Here is an 11,842-nt window from a genome sequence, read left to right as displayed (position 1 = left end):
TACATTTTTTAACATTAAGACATAAAATTTGATATATTTGTTAAATAAATCTGCACTATATCTGAAAATATGATGAGGGATTCCTATGAAAAAAATTTTACACAGATTTTGATTTTCTGTTGGGGTATCACTATTATTAATAATGCAATTATAAAGCAGTATGAGTAAACTAAATACAGTCAATTCCTTTAAAATATTGTAGGATCACATGGAGAAACTAAGGAATGTCTTTCTTACGTATTTTATTTTTCTGCAGAAATCAAAAATCTCCACGTATGACAAAATGTGGGCCTTTATGAGTAGCAGGAGGCAGTCAGTGCTTGTCAAAAGTAATGAAGAAGGAATCCAGCGTGTCCTCACCTCTGATTATGCTTTCCTAATGGAGTCAACAACCATTGAATTTGTTACCCAGCGGAATTGTAACCTGACACAGATTGGTGGCCTTATAGACTCCAAAGGTTATGGCGTTGGCACCCCTATGGGTATGTTTTATGTCAGCCACTTGTTCTTTATTCATTAATCTTAGTTGCTGTGAGAAGGGGGTAAAACAGTACCTCCAAATACTGTTACAAATTTTGTTTTTAATGAACACATCTTGCTACACTTTGTTACTTTATAAACTCAGGGAAGTGATGTACACATCTTCTAAATGGATAAGTAACAAAAGAAAATTTGATTTCTACCAAAATGGTAAGTAGACGTTTTTACTGTATCAATGTTGAAAAATCTTACAATATCCCCCTACAGAACCTTTTCAATCTGACACTTAAAAAATGTTTTATAAACATTTATGAACAAATGTTTTGAGTTTTTACAACTTTATTTTTTCAGATATGTACATAGTATTTGAATTAGAAAGTTAATTGAAAGAATGAGCCACAAATGATTCCCATGAATATTTATTTTATTTGTTTTATTTAAGAGTAGATGCATATAGCAGACTATTTCTCTAACATAGCTAGACTATATGATACCCAGGATTAGTTATTTTATAAAATCCCCTTTCTTCCAAATGACAAAATTATTTTCAATAATAGCTAGGAAATGAAATAAAAGATAATAATTACCAGAAAAAACAAAGAACTAAATTTTTTTATTTACTGAAATATATATATATATATATATATGTATATGTATGTGTGTGTGTATATATATATAGATAGATATAGATATAGATATAGATAGATATATAGTCATACCATAAATAAATAAATGCGTAAGTACATAATATTATATAGTACATGTGTACTTGTGGAGAGCATAATAATGAATACCCCAAAATGTCCATGACCTGATCACCAGAACCTGTGACTATGTACCTTATATGGTAAAAGGGACTTTAGAGATGTGATTAAATTAAAGATTTTGAGATGAGGAGATTATCCTGGATTAACCAGATAGGTCCAATGTAATCAAAAGGATGCTTATAAGAAGAAAGCACAAGGGTCAGAGTCACAGTTAAGATGACATGATGATGGAGAAGATAAAGCATGTCTTAGTCTAGTAGCACTGTTATTGAAACAAAACAAAGCAATACAAAACAAAAACAGAAATTGAGTGGCTTAGAAACAAAAGAAATTTCTCTCTCATAGTTTTGGAAGCTGGAAGCCCAAGATTAAGGTGTCAGCAGTTTTTTTGTCTGGTGAGGCCTGCTTCCTGTTTAATAGACAGCCATCTTTTCACTGTGTCCTCACATGGCTGAAGGGTCAAGGGATCTCTCTGGAGTCCATTTTATAAGTGCACTAATCTCATTTATTAATGTTTCACACTCATGACATAATCATCTCCCAAAGGCCCCATTTTCAAATACCATCATATTGGGGATTAGATTTCAATATATGAATTTGGTGGGGGACACAAACATTCAGACCTTGATGGGGAAAGGAGAGAAGATATATACTGGGTTATCGGAAAAGTCATGATGCATTTTTGCAATGAAAAACAGAAAAAAATACGTCATGACTTTTCTGACAACCTAATGTATTGTTAATAAATAAAATTTATCTGAGTAAATTTGAAGATTTAATTGGCTTTATTAAACAATTCGTTGAATCAGGTAGCATCTCATTTAGCAAGCAAGAGATACTCCCAGTGGTTATACAAGATGGAAAGCTTTTATAAGAAGGAGGTTGGGACAAGGAAGTCATCAGCAAGAGAAAAATGAAAGTTAATTGGAGGAAAATAAAAGTTGAGATGGTGATGGCTTCTCATTGGATGAGCTGCAGCATATCAGCTGACTGGGCTTGCTGCTGGGCAAAAGGAATATCTTTNAAAAAAAAATTGTCAAAATGACAATAATTGCTGATTACTATTATTTGAAACAAAAGAAAACATTTGACCAGGAAAGCTCAAGATATCTCATTTAAAGAATACAATGCAATGACAGGAAGACTCATTATTAGTGAGTTTAAATAGTGTAGAATATACTACCAAATACTGGTTCAAACCCCTAAAAAGAACTGCCTTTAACTGCACCAAATTGTTTTAACCACACTTCCCATTATGTTATGCTCAGTCACACTCATATTTCTCTCTTAACTCTCAGTAACACGGAGAAGAGCAATTCCCTCTGTTTTATTGTCCTTCCCTTCAAATTTCCTGTTTTAAGAGATTGCAGATGCTTTGAGATAAAACTGCCAGAATTAGTCCAAAGACTGACAGGTTTGCTAACAACCAAATGCTTTCAGATCACTGCACTAGCCTCAGATCCACCTTTGATATGAACCCCATATGGCTTCAACCCTGTTTTCCTGAATTAACTCTAATTTCCTAGTGACCAAGGTCACATGAGTCCAGATAGGGCTCAGCTGTTCTTACCTAGCACATATGTTCCAGTATTGTTGGTAATTTATTTACTGTAATAAAAAATTAAAATGCAAATCTCAGCCAAATTCTCCTTTACTAAGAGAGACCTCGGTATGGGCTTTTTTCAAGCCCCATAGAAGGAACTATTATTACATGTGACTTTTTCAAAACAAAATAAGGTGATTATAGCATTTATAACAAAATATTGAAGGTAATGTTAGAAACAAAATTGTTCATGTGGAATTTATTGAAAAGGAATAGTTTGAGTAAGTGCCAAATACCACCAAATTTACTTGGTGATTATGCAAAATGGTAAAAAAATTACTATCTCTTTTTTTAGGTATTTCACTATATTTATCCTTACACAAAAGTTTAACTAATTCTACCAGACATTATGGTTTAGGAGATAAAGCATCTTTTTTCAGGAATGTTTCTTTAAGTCGAAAGAACTGGGTTTCTAATATAAAGTATTTTTTTAGGTTACTTCATGATGCTGTTAGTGTTGTACCACCTGATTAACTTTGTTGATCTGAGTTGCAGTCAACTCTTCTAATATTATATAAAATAAACCATATTAAAAAATAGTACTGAATTTTCTGTGTACTGTTGATGCTTTGTGGTTATGATTTTCAAGCAAATTTAATGTTAAATGTTTTCAATCTCATTCATGGAAATTAACTTTCGTCTAGAACATACTTTAAAAGTTAATTTTAAATCCTTGTTTCCAGAGGTCATGCAAATATTGATACTGTTCTTTTCTTATCATATTTTAGCTCAGACAGGTTTATAAAAACAAATCCAATGAGCACAAGATGGTTCTTATATTTTAATTTGTATTTGACAGCAAACAAAATGAACAGAGGTGAAGAATTTATTTGTGTACTCAAACAATTTAAGCCAAAGATTTTTTAAAGATGTCTTTGTATTTATAAAACATGGTGTCCCCAATAAGAAAAAAAAAAGATCTATGCAATGATATAGTAGTAAACCTTGCTTTATTAGCTCTCATAACATTTCAGAAGGGATAGAAATAAAATTTCAAAGCACCATCCTTTGGTAATATCTTTCCTGTTTTAAAATCTCTCTCCAAAATACTCAGGAAAAGTGTTGCCTAAACTGACTAGATCTGCAAGTAGCCAAATGATTTCAGGCTGCAAACTTTATTTAGTGATCTGTCAGAAGCTAATGCTAATATATCCTTAAGTTTTAAGTCATTACTTATATCTTTAAAATACTATTTTAGGTATTACATTGAATGTTCTTTTTAAAGCACAAAATCATTTGGCATCTGTGAATTTTAAAAAGCATAGTTCTTATTATTTGTAAGTTTATTCTTGACAAGAATATTTTCTTTTATTTTTTTGTTGATGTTTCATAGCCCAGGAAAATTGCTATTCTAAAAAGACAGTGCATTATGGATTGGTTTTATTTGTTTTATGCTGATGAAGCAGAAATCAAATCACTTTACAAGCCTCAGCATTTTGATAAAATAAACTCTGCTGAACATTGATGTCCTAAATCCATCCAATCTAACATAAAAAGAAAAGTGTCTTTAATGTGGGGCGCAAAAAAAAAAAAGAAAGAAGAGAAAGAAATTGATGCTAGTATTCAGTGTGAGATAGATGGTTAAGTTACATGAGAAAATAAGATGATTTTATTTAGAAATTTTTAAATATTCATTTCCTCTGTAGAGCTTTGATTTTCATATGCATTTTAAGAAATATCCCTGAGACATAATTTAATTTATTTTGACTGACTTTATTCAAATTACAGTACAACATAACTGTAAGGATAATACTTAGGAATGCCCACAGTTTTGCCAAAGAAGGTATCTTATTGTATAATTAAAAGTGTTCTGGGTGGTGAACACACAATGAGATATATAGATGATGTGTTATAGAAGTATACACTTGAAACCTATATAATTTTACTAATGTTGTCACCCCAATAAATTTAATTAAAAAATGCAAAAAAAAAAAGTCTTCCATAAAATCATGAGGGCATATATCCTGACATCATGTTTCTCTTTACAAATCTACCTTTTCTGGTAATTTTTTTTCTTACCAGGTAGCCTTAGTTTTTTCATCTGTGAAATAAAGGAATAAAACAAGATACTGTTTATATTCATCCCCCACTAATTTAGTCTTTTTTTTTTAACTTGGCTATACTCTATTTAAATAGCTTCTCTGTTATGCTCTAATTTGTCATTACGTCAGTTCTCTCCTTACAGAGAATTATATTATTTCATGCTTAGCTTACTCCCTAATTTTCAATGCTTATATGTCTCTTAAATATATTTCTTCTGGACAGTCTTTTCTAATCAGTTTGGCTGCAGCAATGCACGGGGCCAAGCTGTGTCCCAATTTCTGAGTCATTCTGGTGTTCTGTGTTGGTCCTTACTCCTCTACATCGCTGTGGTCAGAGGACCTTCAAAGACTGCGCATTTAGCTCAGCAGCTTAGCCTCCATCTCATGATTTCATCACAACCCTGAGCAATGATCAGTAGCTACAGCACTGCCTGCAACTAACCATGGTGATAGGAGACTGAGCCCAACACAGTACAGGTGGTTCTTTCAACATGTCCTGTCTTTCGCCAACAAACTATTTCAGATTGCAGCTTGATATTTCCTTTCTTTTAAATTTACATACAGATTTCACACTTCTCATACTCATTCATGTGTGATTAATTCTATTTTTAATTACTTCCTTGTTGACATTAAATGAGTTTTGATACCTAGTCTTTAACTTGTGTCGCTTCCATCAGTTGATTTCAAACTAAGAGATCCTAGCGTCTATTTTACTTTGAAAACATGCAAAAATTTTCTATTTTATTAAAAATAAATTTAGCCAAGGTTTCATATTTCATCCTTACACAATAGATCTTAGAATGTAAGTATAATTATACATGTGTTTAATATAAATATTTTGAATTCAGAGGTCAAGCCAATTGCAATATTTTAAATCCTCTTTTATTGAGACTCATCTTATTAGAAAGTTTGCATTATTGATTGCTCTTTCTTTCTCTGGCATGTTAAATCGTTCCTTTTTCCTGAAACTTTCCCCATTGGCATTTAAACATGCTCAAATCTCTTCAGTCTTTGAGAATCTTAGTTAAACGTTCTTCTATGTACAGCCTTGCATTGCTTCCTCTTCAGTGTCCTACTTTCTGATTATTTCTTTTTTTTTAGTTTACTGGCTTCATTTGATGTTCCTCTTTCCTAATCTATTTCAATGTTATTTCTAAGTGCTCCACTCTACTAAGTTAGCTTTTGCTAAAATAACTAAAGAATGCTTTGTTTCCAAATCCAAAGACACCAGTTCCCATCGTGTGAATTTTTTGTTTTTTGGGAAATCACCACAGGTGACCACTTCCTCACTGAACAGCGTCTTGCCTTGATTTCTGCAGCACCACAATTTCTAGATTTTTTTCATCAGTCTCTGTTCATTCTTTTTATGTCTCATTTGCAGACTCAGTCTTCTCTGTCAACCATTGAAATTCATAGTTGCACAAAGATTCACCTTAGGATTCCTCTTCCTCTATAACTGTGCTTGCATGTTAACTATTTGCAACTATTTGGAACCTGGTCAATATCTAGAATTGTTCCCTGCCTATGTCAGGCATTATATCAGAGTAATTCAATACATATTATAAATTTTAAATAAAAAAATGGCTTGGCCCTGTCAAAACAAAAAATGTACTGGACAAATTTAAACAGGCAAGGGAAACTATTTTCAAGGCTATTAGGAAAGAGGCCAGAACTTAGTATGAGGTCAACTCCACTGAAATTGGAGAGTTTTTAAGGGCTGGAACAAGAGTGTTTAAAGTTGGACGAGTTTTCATGAGCTGTCATGGAGAGGTATCATAGCCCTTCGTGGTTTGCTAATTGACACAAAGAAAAATAAACTTCTAGCGTCTTCATGACAGGAGGAATTTTTACAATTTGGAGCAAGGTGCCCACATAAGTTAGGCTTCTATCCTCCCACAGAGAATGGATGATAGAAGTGCTATCTTCCTTGATTACAAAATGATGGCTTTTTGGCCCTTGAGAATGAGTCCTGGGTTGTAAAGCTGACAAGAGGATTTTTTTTCAAATTTACACCTCAAAGATGTAAAACAAAAAAAGAGAATTTATAGTTAGACATTTTCTAAAGTAAATGTTTTAACAAAAAAAAGTGTAGGGAACTCAGTGATTAGACCATCTGACTTCTGTAAGGGTCAGGGTAAAAATGGGGTCAGGGGCCTGAGGCAGAAAGAAGCCTAAAGTTTAAAAAGCTGAGATAAATGGTAAGGTCATCTTCGTCATCCCTTATCTATTTTTGCATCATCTTCTGGTACCATATTCCTTGAGTCTATGTACCCCAGCCGAAGAGTACTTTCTTTAGTTACCCCAACCTATAAAATTGATATCCAAGATAGCATCTATTAACTGATTTTCTCTCTGTCTAGAAAATTCTTGACCTCTCATTATGTAGTTGACATGGACTCATCCTTCAGATATCAGTTCTTATTACTTCCTCAGGGAACTTTTTTTCCCCTTCATTCTGTCTTTTAAACTTTTTTATTCTACTTCTCTGTAGATTTCCTTAACTTTATTTTCTCACATTTCATTCAAGGTTTTCATATTTGATATCAAATATTTAATATGGATTTGTTCTCTGAATATATTTTCTTTCAAGAGTGCACTTAATTTTTTTTATTTGTGTAGTATATTTTACCTCTCTAAAGATGTTTTTGTTTGTTTTAGTCTTTATATTTCATGTTAGAAACTCCCTTTAAATTCTTGGTTTTTTGATGATATATAATAGATCCAAGAGGTTCACTGCAAGCTCTGGGTGCTGACTCAAGGCTGACACACTGCGAGCTTCACTGTAGAGTGATATAGCGGGTCATTTTATTGGAAATTCACATGTGTCTTTAGACAGAATTGATAATTAAGACTATGAACTCAGTACCTAATCTGTCCATGTTAGACTCATGGTTTTGCCACAAAGTAGCCACATGAATTTAGGCAAATTATTAACCTCTTTGTGTTTTGGTTTTCTCATTTGTAAAATGGTGACTAAAATACCTACCCCAGAGTAGAATTCTTGTAAAAATTAAAGAATTTAATATTTATAAATAATTTAGAATGTCTGGCACAAGTTGTTCTTTATGTGTGTTAACTACTACTACTATAATCATCATCATCATCATTATCTCTCTGAAGCCCTTCAGTTTTGCTTAAAAAAATTTTTCCATTATCCATACTGAAGGAATTCTAAGAACCAAGAGAGATATAGGGCTGACTTGTCTCAACATCGGTTATAGGCTTCAACTTATTCCTTCTGGTTTCAATATGGTCTCCTCTGGCTCAACTGTGTCCAATGTGCTCTTGTTTCCTCTCCAGAGAATAAAATCCCTAGTTCTCTGCTTAGGTGGGTTAACGTAGTCACCATGCTGCTCAGAGAGACAGAGCAACTCTGAGGATTAACGGCTTTAAGACATTCTTTTAATAAATTCTACTTTTATTAAACTTTTGATCATTCTGGCTTTGGAGGGATTTGGAAATGCTGATCTGAAACTGTTGTGGGGGACAGGATTTCTAAAGGTTGGTTAACTCGCTTCCAGTTAATCTACCTGCTTTCCAGCTTCCAAAATTTGGTTGCACTTTGTCCCATTATCTTTTGCCTTGTGGTTTCATGCCACAGGAGACAACATGTTTTCAAATATGATATCCAACCTGCCATTTTTTGCCGGAGTTCTTAGTATTTTTTTAAGAAAAATAACACATAAGCATTTGATAGCACTACGCTCTCTTTAACAAAATAGTTACAAAATTATCTTAATGCTGCGTAGTGTGTTTACATGTAGTGTCTTATATGATCCTCACCAAAACCCTGTGAGATTGGCAAGTAGATTTGACTATTATGTAAACTGAAATAGAAAGAGATTAAGTGGTTTGCATCAGAACATATATTACATTAATAAAAAATATAGAATTAGTGGTTATTCTGACTCAGCCCTACATTATTCAGAATTTACCTATTTATTACTTAAGTATAAGTAATCAATTATTTATGAGTGGTCAGATTTATAAGAAATAAGCAACCCCAGCTTTGCTCAGCTGAAAAGTTTATTTCAAAGACTTTATAAGCCATCTTAGCTACTTTAAATTTAAGTGTTACACAGTAAGTAAAAAGGTTGTGTAGACCTTTTGTTTTTAAACTGGCAATAAACTATACTCTTTTCACTACTAAAAATAATACAAGTATTAACATTGCCAGGAGATGCTGAACATTAGTCCTCCTTCTCAACTTTCTATGGAAATAGGTAAGAGTTGAATGGTATCACACACACACAGAGTCTACAAAGGTAGTGATGGCTTTTAATCTTATCTTACATATCTCTTCTACACATAGTTATGTTTTATAGCCATAACTTGGAGGTGCAAAGAAGTGACTTGCTAAATTGGAAATTGTGGTCAAAGAATGGCAACAAAATAAGCAGACAAGCCAGATAGGATGAGTGTGACCAGCAGTCCATATTTCTAAACTGAAATATTTCTTATTTGGGTTTTTATTTTTATTATGAGAAACAAAACAATTTGTATGACTTTTCTATCTAAACTTATTTTGCAATTATAGTAATAATAGAAACACTCATGTCTTCTGCAGACAGAAAAGATAAATGAAGCTGTGTAGAAATCATAGAAAATAGATTCCTGAAAATCAAAGTAAATCAATAAGACGTACTTAAATACTGATGAAAGATAAATGATTAGTTTCAAAATGAGTATAAATAAATAATACTTTCTAGGAAGTGCATATGGAAATAAAAAATTATCGTGTGGAGGTGTTCCAAGACTTTTCTATGAAAATATATTTTGTAAAATCCTTGTCAATTAAAGGTTAGTATTGTAGATTAGATATTTCAAATGTAAAATGATACTACATTTCAAATTAATTTAAAATCAAACTGTAATTATTTGTAAAGGGTAGGTTAAAAATATCTTTGTTAGTTTTCAGGGGTTTTTTTTTAAATGTTTACTACATCAACCACAGAAAAATATTAATAATGGATACACTTATGTACTGTTAAAATGCAATTTCTTCTTTAAAATTGTTTGTGTTGTACAGTATTTAAACTAGAAAGTAGTACTTTTAATATTAAAAATAAAAATATATAATTATACTATTTAAATGGTTAGTTCGATTGTAAACATTCTGTTCCCCTTCTCTCTGGGACAAAAATGCTAGTTCTCAAGTTTTATTTAAATTAACTCATCAGTGGATGGAATGTATTATCATGAATTGGAAACCATGTAACTAAAACAATAAAACACTGATTTCTAATGTTCTTGTACCTGACAAAGCAAAGATTTTAGGCTATTTAAGGACAATACAGGTAAAAATGACTTTTGTTCTTACTCTGCTTCGTTTGGCCTCAGAACACCCATCTTAAGACACTGCATATCAATCTCCATTGAATATGTTAAATTTTAAATTCTGAAATGATGACTGTGCCATTTTGATTACACTTTTTGTTAGCGTTATCATTTATGGAATTGTTTATTATCAGTCACAGATTACAACAAAGCTGTGTCCAATTTTATTTTTTACATAAAATTCCTTTGATCTGCAGGTGGACTCTAATATTGATTTTATTTTGTATTTAGGCCTCACTTAATCCAAAATATTAGGAGAAAAATTCTTACCTTTGAAAGGAAGTGAACTTGTTCTAATTATTCTTATTATGTCACAGATTTGGACAACCAAATGAGTCTAAATCTCGCTATTGTTCTCAATTATTCCAATAATAATTTCATCAAATCTTAAATATTTTTTTCATTTCTCTTTTCTGTTACCCACATTTGATCATTTTACTTGAGAACCTTGACACACCATCATAGCTATACAAGTTTGTAATCCTAATAATTTTATTCTAGGTATTTTAGCTGCTTTCTTTTAAACTAAGCCATGGGACTTTTAGCATGTTTCAGTTTCACCAGAGAGCGAAGGTTTACATTTCCACCCTCTCTTAGCTCTAATACTATACTTGTTTTTACAAAGTACTCATGCACTTTTAGTTTGTTCTCCAGTAAATTTAGGGTGTTTCTTCCCATTTTATCACTGAAACAGTGCTGGAGTTTTTCTAAATGTTGTTGTAAACCTGCCTTTTAGTAGAAGTCATGTTAATATCACATTTATGACCTAGCATATGTAGAACTAAAAGTATGTATAAGACGTGAAAATATTACATATTTATTTGTTTGAAAATAGTTTTGGCATTTTATAGCAGGGCAACTAGCATGGTGAATATCCCCCATGTGTTTATAGCCTCAGTATTATTAATTTTTACTTGTATAAGAATTAAACTAGAGTAAGTGTTTCACAGATGAGCTTTCCATAAGCACATTCTAACCTTTTTCATGTTTATGTTTTACCAGCGCTTTCTGAACAAAACCCATTTGTTTCCCTTAGTAATGAAATCCTAGTAAAGCCCTACTGAGAATTTTCAGTTGGATATAAAAGCTATTCAATTTTATTGGTCCAGAAATCTTTAGCTAGTTAGTAGACATGAATGATAGATTTCCTGTTGTCCTGAGGCATGCTAAAAGAAGTTCTGTGCTGCCCAGATTGAGTCTCAGTGGAAATATAGTCATTTTTATTTGTAACATTCTTATTTGTAATGAATTTCTCTCATCTCTTCAACTTATATGTTTGTGTATCCTTGGGGATTAACATGACATCTGTCTTATAGTCAACAAAATAGGGGAAAATAGCATTTTGAAGTTTTACAATGTCGATTGGTGTACAGTGTATGTGTCTTTCAAATTAATGTTATAGCAATGTTGAAAGATAAAATTATAAACATGAGGCACTCATGAGATACAAGCATAAAAAACCCTCCTTATTAATCTCATTTATTTTCCTTTTCATTTCCTTCTATGATTGACTACTTGTACATTTTTTAACATTAAGACATAAAATTTGATATATTTGTTAAATAAATCTGCACTATATCTGAAAATATGATGAGGGATTCCTATGAAAAAAA

General features: G+C 32.0%; 1 protein-coding gene across 6 annotated transcripts in view; it reads left to right on the top strand.

The window, feature by feature from the left end:
* GRIK2 (glutamate ionotropic receptor kainate type subunit 2) overlaps window positions 1–11,842 on the top strand; it is a 638,721-nt gene that overhangs the window by 590,403 nt on the left and 36,476 nt on the right. For all 6 annotated transcript variants that reach the window (XM_019643649.1, XM_019643650.1, XM_019643651.1 and 3 more), the window contains one exon: window positions 257–482. In XM_019643649.1, the coding sequence (XP_019499194.1) occupies window positions 257–482 (226 nt within the window). The remainder of the gene's footprint in view (window positions 1–256; window positions 483–11,842) is intronic.

Source organism: Hipposideros armiger, unplaced genomic scaffold, assembly GCF_001890085.2.
Source record: "Hipposideros armiger isolate ML-2016 unplaced genomic scaffold, ASM189008v1 scaffold_81, whole genome shotgun sequence".
NCBI classification, from domain to species: Eukaryota; Metazoa; Chordata; class Mammalia; order Chiroptera; family Hipposideridae; genus Hipposideros; species Hipposideros armiger.
The sequence above is the reverse complement of the archived record's forward strand: the minus strand, read 5'-3'. Positions and strand labels throughout refer to the sequence as shown.